The 21,829-nt window shown below is 44.7% G+C and overlaps 1 protein-coding gene across 1 annotated transcript in view; it reads left to right on the top strand.

The window, feature by feature from the left end:
- The window catches only part of LOC141121575 (uncharacterized), a 167,489-nt gene that overhangs the window by 90,561 nt on the left and 55,099 nt on the right, over window positions 1-21,829 (top strand). Inside the window, 2 exon segments of the mRNA XM_073611210.1 lie at window positions 12,160-12,295; window positions 12,923-14,240. Of these exon segments, the coding sequence (XP_073467311.1) occupies window positions 12,160-12,295; window positions 12,923-14,240 (1,454 nt within the window).

Here is a 21,829-nt window from a genome sequence, read left to right as displayed (position 1 = left end):
CTGGAGAAGAGACGCTTGAGAGGGGATATGATTTCAATTTACAAATACTGTACTGGTGACCCCACAATAGGGATAAAACTTTTTCGCAGAAGAGAGTTTAATAAGATTCGTGGCCACTCATTACAATTAGAAGAAAAGAGGTTCAACCTTAAACTACGTAGAGGGTTCTTTACTGTAAGAGCGGCAAGGATGTGGAATTCCCTTCCACAGGCGGTGGTCTCAGCGGGGAGCATTGATAGCTTCAAGAAAATATTAGATAATCACCTGAATGACCGCAACATACAGGGATATGTAATGTAATACTGACACATAATCACACACATAGGTTGGACTTGTGTCTTTTTTCAACCTCACCTACTATGTAACTATGTAACTCATTGTTGGTCTTAGTGGGAATAAATGAGCCGCATTGTTGGTCTTAGTGGGAATAAATGAGCCTCATTGTTGGTGTCCTTTGAAAAATTGGTCCCATTGTTGGTGTTGGTTGGATAAAATGAGTCATATTGTTGAAGTCATTGGGATAAAATAACCCCCGACTTCATCAGTGGGAAAATAAGTCCCATCATTTGTGACAGTGGGGTACCATAGGTCAAAATGTTGGTGTCAGTGAGATGAAAGTCTAACCCCAGCCCAGCACTAGTGGTCAGTGCTATTACTTAGACAACAAACTGAGAAAATTGGACCCTCAAATTACTGCCCCTAAATGAAAGTATTCATTTTAACCAAACTCAAAAATAAAGTAAGGTAAGAAAAGGGAGGAAAAACTAAACCAGTATTCCCCATAGGTAGAGGTGGGAGCCACACACATCTCACAAATACACTCATACTGGTAACACTTGTAGCAAGGTCCCAGGCCTCCTCTAGTCTAATGAGAACCTTCAAAGCCAAGAACTGCTGACATCCTTCCGTATCGAGTGGGTTGTGAGGCACAGTGGGTGTAATGCAAGATAGATTCATGGGCGCCAGACACTTCTTGAATGGAAAGAGATTTTATTTCTCTTAAACAGAACTTTTGAAGAGAGGGTTAGGACCTGGACACCCTTAAGCAGTTGCAATATTAATTGGCAGGCTCCGAGACTTCTACAGGAGGACAGCCATGCAGGGAAAGGCATCCAGCAAGACATCACATCTGCATGTGTAGGAATGCTGTCTCCTTTGGCAACAGTCTTTAACAGTTACTAACACAAAGTGTAACAGTTTCTTCACTTCCACTACAATCACTTCTTATAGTTCTTCAACCCACTGAGCTCCCAGTCTCTGCACTAGACTAGATGATTCAATGCCACTGAATCCCTTGATCTCCTTCAATCTTTACTGTAGTATCTTCCGCAAGCATCACCCCCGCTAGCTTGGCACTCCAGATACTTATCAAGCTTCCCCCACTGTCCTGCTCGGTCCCTGGCTTGACACACAAGGCTGCTCTGCAACCATCACCTCCGCTGGCTGGGTCCCTGACTTGATACCTGCTGAAGTTTCCCGATTCTTCACCGTCCCCGGTTGGTGAGAATACTACTCCAGTACTTGTTTCAGCTACTCACTGTGGTCCCTGGTAATAAAATGGTTGGTCCCTTAGTGGCGACAGCTTCCCCTCTACCTCCGACCATGATAGGTTCTCCAGGCCGGCAGAACCGTCAACTCTGGTTGGACTGCAAGCCGCAATCCTAACCCTGAATCTTGCTTCTGGATAGGCCCTCAGACAGCCAAGCAGCCAGATGTGCACAGGATAGGCCCAAACTCTGGCCTAGCAGCCCGGGCAATACGACACACGTCCACCCAGACAGCCATACAGGTGGCACAGAACATTGATCACCTGACTCCACCCAAATATATATGTTCTCCCAGCAGGCCAAGGGATCCAAGAAAACCCCTGCCCATTGGATGAGATACCCCATATACTCCTAATCTGTCCTTGCTTTTTCCTTCACATACCTAATTCCACCAGGTACCCGGCCACCTAGCAGCAGAATAGAGAAGTACAGCAATTGCAGACTTAGGGTGAACTCAATCCCTAACAATGAGCCAAGGTAACTACACCTGGCAGGTAAATTTAGGAGCAACCCTGCCTAAACACCATGGTGCTACGCACTCAAACAGTGTTGTGCTGTTACTTACCTGATCACACACTCCTGCTGCCTCTCTGCTGATGTTGGAGTTATACTTTCACTGTCAGAAAGGAGATCACCGCTCCCAACAGTCTGGTATAATTGCAGTTAGGGTGAAATGTGCAGCGCTTATGTGATCTGATGATGACTTCTAAGTCGAAACGCGTCGGAAGGATATGCTGAGACCACTGTCTTCTTTTATACAAGCGCTTGATTTTACTGCTTAACACGTGAGTGTATTTTCTTTGCTTTTTATGTATTAAAATTTCCATACGGAGTTACACTATATGCCTTCCTCTTTCTTTTAATTATGGGGCTGACTGCCTATATCTACTGAGTCCATCCATACCTTACACTTGTTCGGAGGTCCATCTGGAGGTCATATCTGGATAGAGCATCTGATCCCCTTGGTATATTATACCACAAAGCTTGATTGACTCACTAGGTGTACACCTATTTGAGTTCAATCCCTCTGGTAAGCAGCTTCTGGTGTCTTTGGTGGTGGACCCACTATTAACTGTTATTACATCATACTTATTTGAAGTTAAAGACTGTCACTATATTATATCCACATGTGGTTGAGGATTATCATCACACATGACTGAAGCTTGTCACTGACTTTTTTCTTTTTTGGACATCAGTTACTCTGTTTATAGACATCACATGTCATAATAGAGGACTGCTTGGAGTATTTTTGAGCACATCATTTATTATTCAAGTTTTCTGTACTAATATTATTTGTCATGGTTTATATGATCACATAAGCGCTGCACATTTCACCCTATTTGTCATTTTTGCAACTTTATCCACTGCTGTGCTGGCTGCTTTAGTTTTTTTTTTTTTTTTTTTTTTTTTTTCTTGAGACAGCGCGGTATATATTTGTTTATAACTTATGGTATAATTGCAGTGCCTGGTGATGGATCCCAGAGAGCATTCATCACCTCACTGCCAGTCTGTACAGTGTCCTGGAATCTACAGGATGAGGACATGAAGGAACACAATCCGGGGACTGTCCTTCAAACCTTGGCTGCAGTTCCTCTGAGCTCCACAAGATGGAGATCTTACTTATAACCAGACAGACAGTCTCTATGGTAGACAGACAGGAAATTATGTCAGGTACAGACAGGAAATGATGTCAGGTATAAATAGGAAGTTCTGGGTGAAAGGTGAGTTGGGAGGAAGTAGCGAGTAGACATTCCTGGAAGTGGCAGTAAAGGAGGTAATAAGATTTTATTTTACACCCAGTAACCCCCCGTCATGTCCGTCCTCTTCCTCCATAGTCACTGTGATGTCTTTTTATCTCCAGCAGATGATGATACACACATATATAGTTTGGAAACCTAGATTGACCCCTTCAGGATCAGAACATTTCCCTACTTACGGGGTCGGAACATTCTCTTCATGTTAGAGATGTGTCACCTTCTGACTGGAGATGAGTCCACAGAACATAACTAAAGTTCAGGTGCCAAATATAAACCCCATTGAAGGCAATGGGAGCCGAATATTAAAAAATAATGATCATTTTCTAAGCTGATAGGCAAGGGCAAGTAAATGTACTATGAGCGGGCTTGCTTCTGGTTTTGGGGCACACTTGCGCGTGCCCCCTGCTGACCTGTGCAGCAATTGGCTAAAGCACAACTTTTCAGCAGGTTTGCAGCCACAGATGTTTGGCTCTGAACCTGCTGATTGGCTGTTTGTAAACAGAACACACAATATTTTGCCATTTCTTCCTCCCTGAGCTTTTTTCATTCAGGGGGAGAGGAAAGCAAGATCTGTGTGAGTAACAGCAGCACATCTACACTTGCACACATTTCTAACCCTTTGGTTGCCCTCCAGTTAATCCTTTGATTGCCCTGTCACCAGTGTCATTAGTACAGTGTACAGTATTTATTCACTGATCACTGTATTAGGGTCACTAGCAATGTCAGATAGCGCCAGCTTGTGTCCCTCCCAGCCAGTGTCAGTTAGCATCAGATTGTCTGCCACACTATTGTAGTAACACTATAAGTCACTGATCACTGCCATTACTAGTATAGTGTCTGAAAGGATCAGTATCCTGGTCATGATCAGAACTATACTAATGTCCATTGGACACTGCTTCCCCCCCCCTGTCCCAACAAGTGCATTGTTAGTATAATTTTTTTGATCAATGCCACCTCTGATATATTGTCCACAAAACCGCAGTTCAGTTTTAGCAAAATCAGACCCCATCTCTGCTTGAACTAGCAGTTTATTTTTTTTTCTAGTGCGCAAGCAGTCCCTGACAGCTAGGAGCTCTTTTTCCTATAGTCGCCACTGAGTACCTGTAAATTTAGTGCCCCAAATCTCCAAAAAAAGGTACTTTAGTAAAGAGGCGTACAGGATTCTGAGCATGATGGATGAGAGCAAAGGGGAGGCCTCACTGTCAAAATCTGGCTAGAATATGAACCTGTAGAAAGCAACGGCACCCTGACAGTTAGCTCAGCTCGGACCATGGTGAAGAGGTCCCGGCTAAAATCAGGCGTACCCGACCCCAGATTGCTGAAGCACATGATTAGGCTCAGATGCAGCAGGACACAGGTACTAGCTCTGAGCTACTGTTTGGTGATCTGGCAAGCACCAGCGGCGTAGTATAATCTGGCCGTTTAAACACCAGCACTGCAGTATTTCATGGTGACGTGGCAAGCACTAGTAGTGTAATGCAACAGCAGCTACCAAGAATTCAAGCACAGGCCCGTAGACACCATAGTAGCCTTCCAGAGGTGCTTGTAACCCCTAATTGGCTGCCCTCAGATTCAGCAGCACCTGTTATCCTCCCATTCACAGCCCAGCCCAGGGCTCAGTTGGAAACATCCAACTTAACTTTTTTTAACTGTTTTTCACCAAAGACCCCTATAATTTGATTGTGGGCCGAAGTAGTGCTTATGCCCAACAATACATTGCTGCCAACCCAAATTCATACCTTCCCAGGCCATTCGGTTAGAAACCTATCATGTTTTTCCAAATGTAAAACTTTTTTTGGGCCTAACCCTTAACATGGGTGTGACAGACTCACCCGGGACATAGGCTTTTGGAGGGGACTGAATGCTAGCCTCTTGCCTACCGACTATGGGCCCTGGCATTTGAGGGAGCTACAAGCATTTAGGAAGATATTCTGTTATGTAATGCAAAAGGACATTATTCAGGAGGCTAGGGATGCACCGAAATTTCGGCCACATATCGGCCCGAAAATGGCCCTTTCGGCAAAAAGCCGAGAGAGGATTTTTGCCGATACTGGTGCCGAAAATGGGGCGGGGCCTGGGCGGGGATGGTACTCCGCCCCCGCCCCTGGTGCTGCCTATTAGGGGGGCTTCCTATATCGTTGAAAGGGGGGAGTCTCCAGTGTCCCCAGTCTCTGACCATCTCCTGTACCATGTCCTCAGTCTCTAACCATCTCCTGTACTGTGTCCCCAGTCTCTGACCATCTCCTGTACCATGTCTGCAGTCTCTGGCCATCTCCTGTACCCTGTCCCCAGTCTCTGATCATCTCCTGTACCATGTCCCCAGTCTCTGACCATCTCCTGTACCATGCCCCCAGTCTGTGACCATCTCCTGTACCATGTCCCCAGTCTCTGACCATCTCCTGTACCATGTCCCCAGTCTCTGATCATCTCCTGTACCATGTCCTCAGTCTCTGACCATCTCCTGTACCACGTCCCCAGTCTCTGACCATCTCCTGTACCATGCCCCCAGTCTGTGACCATCTCCTGTACCATGTCCCCAGTCTCTGACCATCTCCTGTACCATGTCCCCAGTCTCTGATCATCTCTTGTACCATGTCTTCAGTCTCTGACCATCTCCTGTACCATGTCCCCAGTCTCTGACCATCTCCTGTATAAAAATATTTTTAAAAACAGTCACTTTCGGTATCGGTGTTTTTTTCGGTATCGGTTTCGGTTTTCGGGATCAAGGAAGATTTATTTTCAAGATCGGATACGGTGCATCCCTAAAGGAGGCAATGATGGTCTCTGCCAGCTTGGGACTCAGTGGACAGATGTATGTGAAACGAATGCTGATTAATGAGATCTGGAAAGCCCAGGTCTTTCACCCAATAGTTTATTGTGCTCATTAACACACCTTTGACTCCTAGCAAACTATTGGGGGATGTGTTTATACTTATGTGCAGGGCTTGACAAATTTGCTTGGAATCTAGGAGCCAGCTAAAAAAGTTAGGAGCCAGGTTTTTTTTTTTTTTTTTTAAAACGACCGACAAAGCTTTATTTTCAATATAAAAATTAACCAATCTTAAATTTACACAGAGACGACTAGAACTAATGTGACTGCTTTTATTTCCTGCCATGCAGGTACACAAGACCACCATATTCTCGCTAAGGATCCAATCAGGTCCGCCTGAAAAACTGACATGCGAACCTGATCAGACAGCCCGTGTGAAAGGGGCCAAGCAGGGAGATGACAAATAATAAATTCATTTTAATTAACCACTTCCTTCCCGCAGGACGACTATATACGTCCTGTCTTTGAAGAGAAATACCGTTGTTATGATAGCAGCTAGCTACCATAACCCCGGTGTCTTCTTCAAGAGCCGGCGGTTCTCTTTCAGATAAAAGTGGTCTCTGCAGCAGATTAGCAGCGAGATCACTTTTATCGGCGGCAGGAGAGGGCCCCCCTACCGCCGCTCTCCGGTGCCCTTCACCGCTTATCGTGGCCGTCGGTAACGGCGGAGGCGATCCGGATCTGTCCCTGGCCTGACATGGAGACGAGTGAGAGGAAGATGGCCCCCCGCCCATCTCCAAGTCATTGCAGGGCGAAAGCGATGTCAAATCGTCACTTCCACCCATAGCTCTTGAAGGGACATTTTTTTTTTTTTTTCAAATGACAATTTTTTTTTTAATGCATTTTAGTGTAAATATGAGATCTGAGGTCTTTTTGACCCCAGATGTCATATTTAAGAGGACCTGTCATGCTTTTTTTCTATTACAAGGGATTTTTACATTCCTTCTAATAGGAATAAAAGTGACTTTTTTTTTTTTTTTTAAAAGAACAGTGAAAAAATAAAAGTTAAAATAAATAAGAAAAAAAAAAATTTAAATGTGCCCCATCCCTTGTAATAGAAATAAAAGTGACACAATTTTTATTTTTTTTAAAAACAGTGTAAAAATAAACAATAAAATATATAAGAAAAAATAATAATTTTTTTAAATGCGCCCCGTCCCGCCGAGCTCGCTTGCAGAAGCAAACGCATATGTGAGTAGCACCCGCATATGAAAGCGGTGTTCAAACCACACGTGAGGTATCGCCACGATCGTTAGAGTGAGAGCAATAATTCTAGTCCTAGACCTCCTCTGTAACTCAAAACATGCAACATGTAGAATTTTTTAAACGACACCTATGGAGATTTTAAAGGGTAAAAGTTTGTCGCCATTCCACGAGCGGATGAAATTTTGAAGCGTGACATGTTGGGAATCAATTTACTCGGCGTAACATCATCTTTCAAAATATAAAAAAAATTGGGCTAACTTTACTGTTTTCTTATTTTTTAATTAAAAAAAGTATTTTTTCCCAAAAAAGTGCGCTTGTAAGTCCGCTGCGCAAATACGGTGTGACAGAAAGTATTGCAATGACCGCCATTTTATTCTCTAGGGTGTTAGAATAAAAAATATATATAATGTTTGGGGGTTCTAAGTAAAGGGAAGGAGATGAGCAGGCAGTGAAAACAGGTAGGGAAAGCTGCTCCATTAGCATTGGTGGATGTCTTGTCATACCAACGGCCACCACCAGAGGGCGCCCGATTGCAGAAGGAACCAGGAACCATAGGACTGCAGTAGGCCGCAAAGCCGGGGCCTCAATTACCGGCGCGGCCCAGCGCGATCGCGGCGGGAGGGGGGGGGGGAGGCGAACGGACACAGGATACCAAAGCTGTGCCGCCCCAGGCGCCAGGTCGCTAATTCTAGTCGCAAATGCGACCTGGCGCCCGGGGTTTGTCGAGCCCTGCTTATGTGTATTGTAAGTTGTGAGTGAGGAAATGGCAAGTCTACCCTGAAAGGTCATATCTCGGAGTCCCCAAGTCTGGGTAAATGATTAGATACCTAGCTCATGTTAATTAGGTTCCTGGTTACAGTTTGTATTGTCAGCCTGCTTTATATATTTGTGTGTCATCTCAAATAAAACAGTCCATGTTCTAGCTGTGTAACTGAGCTAGTCTCGCCTGGTTCTTACAAAATCTGATATCTGAAGGTCCAGATTGGAGGAAGAAGTGTACTGACGAAAGCACTCAAGTGGAGTGAGGGACGTTTCGTTACATTGGTGGGAAGCAGTGGGACGCTTCCTGCAGTCTGGGACATTCAAACCTCCACATGGATCCCAGGTTCGGATAGCAGGAGAGGAGAGGTACAGATACCAGCCGGCATGGAAGAGGAATATGGAAGGAGGTTGCGAGAGATGCAGATACAGCACAGAGGTCCATTATCAGAGCAGGTCCTGCTGGGATGCTTTGATTCTATCCTCTGTGAGCTCTGGAAGGAAATGCTAGCCTGTGAGCAGCATCACCAAGGAAAAGATCTCCCCTTTATTCAGAAAAGGTACTGGTCGCAGTATGGATTGCGGGTGCTGTTTTTTGGGATAAAAACTGCACAAGGAGCAGACAGCTGAATTAAGCAGGCTGGTCTGGGCAGAGATGTGGCTGGATGAGAGCTACAGAGCCCTCCGGTGGCATCTATCCCAAGCATGCCCTTTGATAGCGGATGACAGCCCAACAGAAGGCTTTGGCTACAGCGGCCTGGGACTGTTGTATGTGAAGCCTACAGGGGACCCTAACTTTGGGAGTGATTTGGAGTGGCAGTTGGACGAAATTATGGATTTCAGAGAAAAGCTACTGAACATATGTATTCTGAGAGTGCTGCTCTCAGAATACATATATCAGTGCCCGCAGCGCTGCAGGGGAGATTTCTCCATCTGCAGTTAAAAATAAAAAGAATGTGTATGCCGAGCATTAGGAGAGTGAGGTGATCAGTGGGCGGTAGCTTCAATGATGAGCATAACTATTTTCAATTTTTTCTGGCAGAGAATTCTTCATCCACATCACACCAGGAGTAGTTGGTCCAGATAATATTTGATTTCATCCCGGGGATCACAAAGAAATTTTTTTTCCCCCCTACTGGCGCAAATTGGTTAATGCTTTTTTTTTTGTCTTCCTCTGGATCAAATGTGGGTAGAGAATTATAGTTGGTTGAACTAGATGGACCAGTGTCTTTTTTTTCCAACCTCATTAACTTAACTAAGTAACATTGATCAGTGTGAATGGAGGAATCTGTCAGGTTCTTTTTTTCATTCAGCCCACAGGCTGAACGAAAAAACAGAACCTTACATTTTTGCCCAGCATTAGGATTGTGGCAGAAACTTCCAATACTGGCCATACACGTAATGTTTTTAGAGGCCCTAAAATGCCAAGACAGTTTTAACACCCCCCCAAATGATCCCTTTTTGGATAGAAACCCCAAAGTATTTGCTGAGAAGCATGTTGAGCCTTTTTGGCAGCCTAGCCACGTACAGGTCACCAAAATCCAATAAGCAGCTTCAGGATTTCAAAGGGTGTAACATGCACACTTGATTTCCTGACTACCTATCACAGTTTTGGAGGCATCCCCCCCCCCCCCCCACCAAATGACCCGTTTATGGAGAGTAAACAACCCAAGGTTTTGCTGAGATACATGTTGAGTCTTCGAAAGACCTTAGATTTGGCCACATTAAAATTAGGAAATAAACTTTAATTTTTAAAAAATTTTTTTTTTCAAAACCTTGTGACAAAAAAATTAGACCTGCAAATAATTGACCATGCTGCATATCTTGGAGTGTCTACTTTCCAAAAAGGGGTAATTTGCGGAGAGTTTGTACTATCCTGGCATATTGGGCCTCTGAAAATATCATAGGTAGTAATGAAGCCTGAAGGTGGTCATTGGATTTTTGGCCCCTGTACGTGGCTAAGCAGCTTACTGTACGTGGCTAAGCAGGTTTCCCCATACTCAGGAGAAGTAGCAGAATGTGTATTTGGGTAATAATCCGACATATACCCATCACTGACCTCACCACTGAACACTGCCTACAGACTACAAGAAAGCAAGAGCGGCCAGATTGTACAGATTAGTATCAGATTGCTGTTTCGGTGAGACAATATGAGCTCATTCACATGAGTGTTGATTATGAAGAACAACACACCTGTAGCATTTATGAATTGTTTTTCTTGTAGTGTAAAAGCATCAAAAAAGTGTTATTTTTCTAGGGGGGAGTGCTTAAAGGGGAAGTGATGTAGAGGAAATAATCTGCATGGTTAGGCTGTGGTGTGGTAGCAGACATTTTTCTGAATTCTCTGCGAGATGGATTCATATACTTTACTCTCTTGGCACTTGGCTTGGTCCAGCTAAAAGAGACCATGGAAAGAACGGCCCAGCGGAAAAAGAGAAGGTTGTTGTGCTGGTATTGTGTGCATCCCAGAGTCTTCCAAAGGGCATTTCCATAGTTTACCACAAATTGTTACCACACAGCTGCAAGTGGCTGCAGCTGCTCTGTCCTAGTTCTCTATTTTTTCCCAGTGCATTCTGGGATACAGGAACCTCTATTAACTCTTCCCCAGCATTCAGCTAACACTTTATAAATGCTTCACTAACACAACGTAAATGCTATAGGTGCAGTTAATGTGCGTTATCACTGAAATTAATTGAGGCAATTAATTGATAATAAGCGTTAATGCTGCATGAAAGTGACATGCTGCTTAATTTTTAGCACAACACGATGCTACTGCTTCTGTGTGTACTGCACAGTGTGGTGCCCAATGTAATATTCATGGCAGGCATTAAAGGGCATTTACGAGGCTTTAAAAACGCTGCTTAAATGCCTCTTAAATACATACATACATAATATTGTTCTCTCCCTAAGGGCTCGTTCACATGTATTGATGCACATGTGAACGAGCCCTTAGGGAGAGAACAATAATAAACACCACAATAATATGGACAGGGCTACAGATGTGTAAGAGCAGCAGTGATCACCATGAAGGAAATATTTAGAGCAAAGAGTTTGCCTATTTGCTCCTTACATTCCCATACCACCAATAACGTCTAGATAGTTCTCCACTATCTATCTACAGGTAAACCCGCAGAGATCACATGACCAAACCAATGAGGATGGAGGAGGACTGGAGTCACATGACTGAGAAGATACTAAACCTCACCCTGGAGATCATCTACCTGCTGACCAGAGAGGTGAGGAGGATTCTGGGAGGTCACATGACATCACTCTTATCTCTATTAAGAAAACACAGACCTGACCGGAGAGGTGAGGAGGATTCTAGGAATGTAACACGATATTCAATTTTTTTTTTAATAGAGTTTTCCTCCTGTAAAGTCTGGAGATCATATGACCATCACAGTGCCTCCATGTGACTCCCTAAAACCTGAGAGACACAACATGCAGAAGATTTTAGAAGTCACCAAGAAGATGATGGAGCTGCTGACAGGAGAGGTGAGCGGTGCTGGGAATTCTGGGACATTATCCAGTAACAGACAAGGGATGTGTCTGGATGGTGACTGTATCATTGTGTGTGTCAGGTTCCTATAAGGTGTCAGGATGTCACTGTCTATTTCTCCATGGAGGAGTGGGAGTATTTAGAAGGATCTCTACAAAGACGTCATGATGGAGAATCAGCCGCCCCTCACATCACCGGGTAAGAGGAGACTTTATTGCAAAGGAGAGAGCAGTATGGAGGGTCCACCTAGATCCCCCATCATCTGATAAACACATAGAAACAATGTATTCAGTCAGTGTGTGTGTTTCCTACAGATGGATCCAGTAATGGGAACCCACCAGAGAGATGTCCCAGTCCTCTGTATTCCCGGGATTCCACACAGGAAGATCACACCATCCCTCACCATCATCAGGTAGGTGGAGTTGAGGATCTGGAACATAAAGTGATTGAACTCATGTGGAGATGATGTGTGGACTCTACAGGATGATATTTTCTATGTGATCTCACATCATAAATACTTCTATGTTACAGATGTTATTTTCTGCCATTCTGTTGGTTTAGGGTGAAGATCTGATGAACATGAAAGTTGAGGGTGAAGTAGAAGAGACGTATGTGAGGGATGATCAGCAATATACGGAGGAGGGTGGAATGATGAGGACATTCAAAGAGGAGAACACTCCTACAGAGATCAGCACAGGTGAGCCATAATATATTCTTCTGTTATCTCAGCTCTCTTACTGCACACTGATTGGTCAAAAGTAGGGTGGGAGATTAGTGATGTCATGGGTCAATGAGTCACCTCCCTGTACTGATACCCGTCCGGCACATTAGATCTTCTTTTCTCTCTGATAAACTCCCTTCTCTGTGCTGCAGACACTATTTATTCAGACAAGATTTATGTATAGTGCTGAGATGAACATACCTGAATCCTGTTCAGGGCAGGCTGATGGAACGTACTGAATCCAAGCCCCAATTAGAGTCAATGGGATTCGAAATCTTGGCAATCAAAATATGCAAAAAGCTATGGATTTCCATCATTTGAATCAGACTCTTTTGACCCTTGGGGTAAAAAAGGGTTCCTCCTAAAAATACATACAAAACCTTTATCCAAGTATGTAGCCTGACAGGAGAGGAAAGGGGGGGGGGGGGGGGTAAGAGTGTGCGCACAACTAATTGCAGTACAACGGATGTTTTTACTGAAGAGGGGAAGTCACAGCTGGTTGGAATATCCACAGAGAACATTTGCCTACCTGATCCAGATGGAATCTTGATTTAGGTGACTCACCCTGGTGTATCTATTGATCATGTTTTTATATTTTTTCAGGACACGCCATTGAGAAACCCTCAAAGGATCAAGTCACTTTACCTCTAAGGTGTGAAATGGAAGATGAGGACATCACAAGAGATTGTGCAGGAGAAAACAAAATGAGCTCAGTTATGGATGGAGGACTTCACACCGTGGATAGACCATCAAATCCCTCTGACTCTGAGCAACCTCGTACTGTGAGGGATGGTGCCGGAATTCAGGGGGAGGAGACATTTTCCTGTCCTGAATGTGGGGAAAGTTTTAGCTCTAAATCAAGTCTTACTTTACATCAGAGATCTTACACAGGTTGGAAGCTTCATTCCTGTTCTGAGTGCGGGAAATGTTTTTAAAAAAAATCAGAACTCCTCATACATTACAGATTCCATAAGGGCAAGAAGCCGTATTCCTGTACCAAGTGCAGGAAATGTTTTTCCCAATTGTCCCATCTTCACAAACATCAGAAGTCCCACATGGGAAAGAAGGTGTATTCCTGTCCTGAGTGTGGGAAATGTTTTCCATGGAAATCAGGACTTGTACATCAAAGATCTCATAGTGGAGAGAAACCATATTCCTGCCCCGAGTGCAGAAAATGCTTTACACAGAAAGCAGACTTTGTTAGACATCAGAGGTCTCACAGAGGGGAAAAGCCATATTCCTGCCCTGAGTGCGGGAAATCTTATCTACGGAAATCACACTTTGTTATACATCAGCGATCTCACACGGGGGAGAAACCATATTCCTGCCCTGAATGTGGTAAACATTTTTCAGAGAGGTCCAATCTGCACAGACATCAGAAGACTCACTTAGGGGAGAAGCCATATTCCTGTGCTGAGTGCGGGAAATGTTATATACGGAAATCACGCTTTGTTATGCATCAAAGATCCCACACAGGGGAGAATTTATATTCCTGTTCTGAGTGCGGTAAAAGTTTTTTGGAGAAGTCCACTCTTTACCGACATCAGAGGATTCACACAGGGGAGAGGCCGTATTCCTGTCATGAGTGTGGGAAATGTTTATCACAGTTGTCCCATCTTTATGCACATCAATATTCTCACAAGGGGAAGAATGCATACTCCTGTGCTGAGTGCGGAAAATGTTTTTCACAGAAATTATTACTTGTTAAACATCAAAGATCTCATACAGGTGAGAAGCTGTTTTCGTGCCTTGAGTACGGGAAAAGTTTTCCACGGAAGTGGAATCTTTACAGACATCAGTTGGTTCACACAGGGGAAAAGCTATATTCCTGTACAGAATGTGGGAAATGTTTTTCACAGAAATCAGTCCTCGTTAGACATCAGAGATCTCACACAGGGAAGAAGCCGCAATCCTTCCCTGAGTGAGGGAAATGTTTCTCACAGCAATCAGACCTTGATAGACATCACAGCTCTCACACAGTTGAAAAGACGTATTCCTATCCTGAATGTGAAAATTCTTTACATGGAAATGAGAGTTTGTTGTACATCAAAGATCTTACACAGGGAAGAAGCCATATTTCTGCGAGTGTGGAAAATGTTTTTTTTTTTCTGATAACTCCATGGCACCATAGATACAGTAGGTTGACTCTGCCTTCCATTAAACTTCCTCAGAACAGTATAAATAAATATAAAATTGAGTCCCACTCTATTAGATTTTTTTTTTTTAATTCTTCTTTCTCTAGGATGAAGACTTACCTGGCTCATTAATTATTGGGAGCAGAGATTTGGTGTTGTGTCATGGGCCTATAAAGGGGGTTCCCTGAATTTCAGCTGATTTGTAGGTATTTTAACTGACTAAGTGCCCATTTTTACTGCTGGGGTCTTCTTTCTTGGATTATGCATCTTAAATGAAACAATAACATTTTTTGCCACGCTAAACATATATATTGAATAAACAAGTGTCCATGAAGTGTGAACAACTAGTGCTGTTCTAAATAGTGCAAATGAATTCCTTGATGAACATCCAGTAACAGTGAGTATAACTGATGTGCGGTTTGATCATTCAAGTGCACCTCCACCTCCATAGATGTTGATATAAAATGCTTCCTTAATGCTCCAAATTATAAGTCTAGATAGGCGTGATATGCAAATATAGAAGACCCAATCAGCTTCCTCTATTATATTGCAGATGGTGGTACTGTCATGGCTGATGGTAACGTTTACTCCATAGTGGGGCCCACGAAGAAAAGATAAAACAGCCACATAGTGTAAAATTGCTTGACAGTTTATTAAAATAAATCAGTGCTAAACATTTACAGAAATCCGGTATAAAACAAGCATTAATAGAGACATCTTAGAAGTCGATCGACCAGTATACAGGATTGGCGTGCGTGGTACCTCACGGTTATGGACTCCATTCGACGCGTTTCATTAGAATGAACATCCTTTGGACACTTGTTTATGCAATATCCATGTTTAGCGCAGCAACATTTTTTATTGTTTCACATTTATCACAATTGGTCCTGTTGTATTGTTACCAGCAGCTTGCACTTTTATATTAAATCTATATACCTGCGCAATATTTATTTTTTTTTTATATGCATCTTACTGTCAGTTACCATGAAATCAGACCGAGAGAGAAGTACAGGTAAATCACACTTGTTTAAAAAAAAAGGAAATAGAACAAACGTAGTCAAAACATAGCCAGAGCTCAGGAACCGAAACGGATAGTCAGACAAGCCAAACGTCAGGGAGCCGGAGATGAGCGTAGTAAAACAGCAAGCAGGATCTGGAGCCAGAAGGGATGTCAGCCAAGCAAGTCTTTTAACAGGAATGCAGGAGAGCGTCTCTGTGATGTTCACTAAGGCGAAGGAAGAAATCCTCTGGGCTGGATGGCTTAAGTAGGCAGGACTGACGAGCAGGAGAGATAGGAGCTGGCGATTAGCTGACAGCTGAGCGGCCAGCTCAGAGAAGCAAGGGCTGAGCCCAGCCCTGACACTTAAATGACGTAGGATCTTGCCTACTGCTTACTTCACCTGCGCAATCTTTTTTTCTTTGTTTATATGCATCTTACATGAAATATGATCTTGCCTACTGCTTGCTTCACTATATGGTATCTGAGTCTTGTATGCCATTCAGCTTGCAGTGTCTGCCTTAACCACCTGCCGTCCAGCCACTGTATTAAAATGGCTGGACGGCTGCCTCCTGAGTGCATTTTAAAGCCACTCTCGTTATTTGGACACTACAGATCTCAAATCAGGATACAGGGCTCAGCATTGTAGGAAACACTCAGTATGTTTAAAAAAAGAAAAACAGCGTGACTTTGGTGACATTGTACTGCTGTGGCTAGTGATCATGTACAATGGCTGGTGGCTCTGATAATACTGTATGCCAATGCAGTTAGCCAGTGTCCCTGATTACTAGCAGCAGCACAAGGTCACCACACCAGTGCAGCCAGTCAGTGCTTCCCTGATCACCGCCACACCATTACACCATGGCACCTTACTAGTGCAGCCAGTCACAGTGTCCCTGATCACCGCCACACCAGTCACAGTGTCACCAGACCAGTGCAACCAGCAACAGTTTTCCTGATTGCCTCCTCACCAGTCCCAGTGCCACCAGAGCAGTGTAGCAATCAACAATTCCTGATTGCTGCCACACCAGTGTTAGTGTCATCAGACCATTGCAATCCATCACAGCTTTTTGTTTTGCAGGCAATAGTACAGAGAGGTGGAGCCAGGAGGAGGTCTCTCTGTGCAGGCAGGCTCTGAAAAAGTCTTACATATGTTGTATCCACATGTTCAGGAGAAGTAGCAGAATTGGCTTAGGGGTGTCAATATAAGTAAACCCATGCTGTGTTTGAGAAATATTTTATTAATTTACAACTTTGTGTAAAGAAAATTCATATTGCTTTCTTTCTGCATTTTCCAAAAGCTTGTGGCAGAAAAATTAAATCTGCAAAAGACATCTAGGTTGTGCAGGCGCTATTTAACATTACCCAAACATTTTGGAGGACTGGCCCTCCCAGATCTACGAAACTACCACCGGGCAGTTCATCTAGGTAGAACTATAGACTGGAACCGGCACGGTCAAAACAAACTGTGGATACAATTGGAGCAGGCCCAATCCGTGGTCCCACTGAAGGGATCGGTTTGGTGCTTTGACCAGCTACCGCCAGTATTGAAATTGCACCCAGTAATAGGCACGACCCTTAGAATAGGAACATCTCTTTTATTCACTAACGCCCTCTCCTCTAGAGACTCCCCTCTGTACCCGATATTGGGGAATCCTTCTTTCCCCCCTGGTTTAGAACAGTCAGAATACGAGATACTTACATCATCCAACAGGGATCGAGAATCACATTTTTTGGTTGCAAATCATTGGCCCTCTATTCATGACCTGACTGATCCTGGGGGACAATTCCGACTGCCATTCTGCAATTCGCATACATCATTTTCTGCATTCGATCCCCGACCCAGCACAGTTTAACTGCGACCTGACAACCTTTGAAGATTATTGTGCAGACGAGGGAATACTACCACAGATATTATCTAAATCCTATGAATTAATCAATTCCCCACTTGAACAACCTGACCTGACATTCATACAGAAATGGGAAACCGACTTACAATGCAAGTTTACTACCGCCCAAATTCAAACGATTATCAGATTCTCCTTAAAATAGTCTCTCTGCACAAAGACACAAGAACTCAACTACAAGATCCTGACCAGATGGTACTATACACCTCAAAGGCTACACACATGCTTTCCGACTAGAACAGACAGATGTTGGAGATGTCAGACAGGGATAGGGACACTCCTCCACATCTTCTGGTCTTGCCCTCTGCTTCGACATTTCTGGACAACAGTCCGGATGATCACTCAAAAATTTACGGATCATACGATAAGTGATGACCCAGCTTTCATTCTGCTCCATGCTACCACAATACCAGCAGGAAGTTACAAAAAGTCCATAATAAGACACTTGCTGAATGCAACTAAACACTGCATCCCACTTATGTGGAAGAAAAACTCACCACCGACTATTGGGCTGTGGCTACACAGAGTGGAGGAGATCAGGAGGTTGGAGGACCTAGTCCTGATGGCCCAAAATAAACAAGAACAACATTCCAAAGTATGGAGGCTCTGGAGGTTGTTTATATTCTCCGATGAAGGAACAGCGCTGCTTGCCACATGAATATTAAAACCCCACAGGCCTGAAGATGTCGTGTCTTCTCACCTGGGCTAAATCCCCCCCCCCTAATTTCCCTGATCCTCCCTCTCCTCTCAATCCCCTCCCCCCCTATCTTATTTTCTCTCTCCTCCTCTCTTCACCCTCTCTGGAACTTTTATGTCCTTTTCTTTTTAATCACCATGTTTAAAGGGGTTGTAAAGGTAAAAATGTTTTCACCTTAATGCATTCTATGCATTAAGGTAAAAAAACTTTCGACAATACCGCCGCCCCCGTTTTACTTACCTGACCCCTCGAAAGTCAGCTGCTCGCTCCCGACATCCATTTTGCTGCTCAGCCTGGCCGCTGATTGTCTACAGTGGATGGATTGAAATCAGCGCAGCCATTGGCTCACGCTGCTGTCAATCACATCCAATGATGCGGTGCGCCGGGGGCGGGGCCGAGTGATACAGTGAGCAGCTATAGCCGCCGGCTGTATCACGGGAGCGCGCCCGCAAGAACTAACCACCATGCGAGGGAGCTTGCATTAAGGTGGTTAGTTCTTGTGGGGAGGAGCTGAAACAGCCGCCGAGGGACCCCAGAAGACCAGGTTCGGGGCCACTCTGTGCAAAACGAGCTGCACAGTGAAGGTAAGTATAACATGTTTGTTTTCCCTTATCGTCTTTCAGGACAGCACTTGAGAGAGTGACTCCTCCCCTTGCCAACAGGAAACACCTCTTCCACCAAACTTTAAAAGGAGGCTCCTTTCCACACATTGTCAGTTTTTGTGTTTCCTCCGGAGGGAACACTTTGTGGGAAGTCAGGGCTCTCAGGTGCTGTCCTGGGAGCTCAGGTTTCCTGGATTTCCATCAAACACTTTTTTACCTCATGAGAGCTGTTCCTCCCATTCCACAGCTGAGGTGAAGTGCTGCTGGCTGGGCTCCCTCTCCCTCTTCATATGGGCTCAGGGTGAGTCCGACTGTCGTGGGCATCGCTCCTAGGCAGCGGCAAGACAGGCGGTGGCCGTTTACTATATTTTTTTCTCAGGTCCACCGCCTGTTGCTTATTGCACCGCCGCCATCTTGGGGATGGCAGCGGGGCTCCATCCGCCGGAAGTGAGGCATCCGGAGGGGGCGGCGCCCACGGAACAGGCGTGCAGCGTCATTTCCGCCGGAAATCGCAGAGGGAAAGGGGAGGAACGGGGCTGGTGCTTATTTAGCGGTTCTGGTCTGGCGCACTGGCGCTATTGGAGTCCGGAACCGGCGTTTAGCCACACAAACACAGCAAGCGCTCCTCGATGGAATCGATGGCGGCAGCGAGTGGGACAGGCACAGGCACCAGCAAGGCCCAGGTAAGGTGCAGTTGTATACTGTCTTCCTTGTACTGTGGGGTCTCTCTCTCTATCTCCCCCCCCCCCCCCCCCCGGTGGCAGGGTCCTGTCTGGGCACATAAAGCAGTTAGCTCTTACTGTGCACCTGTGGTGAGCATCCTTGGGTATAGGACAGGTTGTCTCACTGGGATGGTTTCTTCTTTTGTCTCATGGCAGGCCAAGAGCTCTGATCCAGTGGCAAAAAGAAAATGTCCTTCATGTAAATCCAAGCTACCTGAAGGATGGAAGAAGACGTTATGTCAAGCTTGTATTGATTTGCTAGTTAAAGAAGAAGCTTCTTCCACTTGCAGCGACTTGATTGCATCGGTTAAAAAGGAACTTGATGCGACTATTCAATCATTTCGCTCTTCCCTAGCAAACCCATCCCTGAGTCAGCCTACTACCTCACAGTCCTCCCAAGGCTCACTTATAGTGCCGGCGATGGAGACTGAGGCATCTCCTACCCCAGAGGGACATTCCCCCTCTCAATCTGAGGATTCTGATGAGGGTGAGGAAGGAGAAAATTTACCTTCAAGATTTAAATTGTCTTTAGAACAGGTAGATGGCCTGTTAAAAGCAATCTATACCACACTGGGTCTGGAGGAGGAAAGAAAGGAGTTATCTCTGCATGATAAAATGTATGCAGGGCTTAGCGAGCACAAAAATCGCAATTTCCCAGTACACTCTGTTATTTCTGAAGCTATTAAGAAAGAGTGGGCAGAGCCAGAGAGAAAGCCTTTCTTTCCCAAAGCCTTAAAAAGGCGTTTCCCTTTTGATGAAGATCCAGCGGCGGTTTGGAACAAAAACCCCAAACTAGATGCCGCGTTTTCCCAGGTCTCGAGGTCTACAGATTTGGCATTCGAGGACATGGGGGTGTTGAGAGATCCCATGGATAAAAGGATGGACCAGCTACTAAAGAGGGCTTGGCAATCCATCATGGGAAATCTTAAACCTACTATGGCAACTACAGTGGTATCCAGAAATATGGAGTTCTGGTTAGAGCAACTTAAGGCCCATATCTCAGCAGACTCACCAAAACAAGAAATTTTGGATTCATTTTCAACTCTGTCTGCCGCTGTCGCATTTATATCTGATGCTTCAGCGGAATCAATTAAAATGACAGCTAGATCTGCTGCCCTAGCCAACTCAGCCAGAAGGGCTCTGTGGTTGAAAACTTGGCCGGGGGACGCGGCATCCAAAAACAAGCTGTGTGGGATACCGTTCCTGGGTGACTTGCTTTTTGGACCTGATTTAGATACGGTTCTAGATAGAACTGCTGATAAAAAGAAGTCTTTTCCCATCAAAAAGAAAAAGCAGCCAGTTAAACGGTTTTTTTGTTCCCAAAGGGCTCAAGAACAAACCAAACCCCAGGAGAAAAGAAAAAATTGGGCATCGCAGAAGGGTAAAGGCAAAGGAAATGTCCTTTTCCATCCTCCTGCAGCCTCCGGTAAAGCACAATGACTTGTGCGTACCAGTGGGGGGAAGGCTTCAAAGTTTCCTTCCCCTTTGGGCCAGCATGACAGAAAGTCTATATATTTTGGCCATGCTGTCCCAAGGTTACAGGATAGAGTTTTCGGATCGCCCGCCAGAAAGATTCTTTGTAACAAACCTACCAAGGGATCTAACAAAGGCTCTGGCCATGAAGAACCTTTTAAAGGATCTGAGGCACCAGAGGGTAGTGATACCAGTATCCCCAGAAGAACAGGGTCAGGGTTTCTATTCACACATCTTTCTGATAAGAAAACCATCCGGAAACTTCCGTCTTATCCTCAACCTAAAACCCCTGAACAAGTCAGTCCTATACAAAAAGTTTTGTATGGACTCAATTTTCACGGTCAGAAACATTCTGACAAAAGATTGTTTTATGGCATCAATCGATCTGAGGGATGCTTATATTCATATTCCTGTAGCACCTCAGTCCCAGAAGTTCCTGAGGTTTGCGGTGAATATGGGCAAGGAGATTATACATCTTCAGTTCAGGGCCCTTCCCTTCGGCCTGTCGTCAGCTCCTCGTATTTTTACGAAGATAATGGCGGAAGCTCTCGCCCCTCTTCGACTCCAGGGGATTGCGGTAATTCCATATCTGGACGACCTCCTCTTTTTTGCCCCATCCAGGGAAAAGTTGCAGGAGGATTTGAACAAATCCCGCAGTCATTTGGAGTCACTAGGGTGGGTAGTGAATGTTCAAAAATCAAATTTCATCCCAGCTCAGCAAGTACTGTTTCTGGGTTATTTGATAGATTCAGTGGAGCAAAAGATTTTTCTCCCAGAAGAGAAAAAGATCAAGGTCCAAAGGGTAATAACGGCACTACAAGCAAATCAACTGATTTCAGTCCGAAAGGTTATGTCGGCTCTGGGGACATTAACCTCTTCAATGCCAGCTATCCAATGGGCAAGGCTGCATTTCAGGACTCTCCAGAGGTTCCTTCTAAGGACATGGAACCACAGGACAGAGAGTTTGGATACAAAAG

This window comes from Aquarana catesbeiana, unplaced genomic scaffold, assembly GCF_042186555.1.
Source record: "Aquarana catesbeiana isolate 2022-GZ unplaced genomic scaffold, ASM4218655v1 unanchor225, whole genome shotgun sequence".
Taxonomy (NCBI): Eukaryota; Metazoa; Chordata; class Amphibia; order Anura; family Ranidae; genus Aquarana; species Aquarana catesbeiana.
This window is presented reverse-complemented; position numbering and strand designations above follow the sequence as displayed.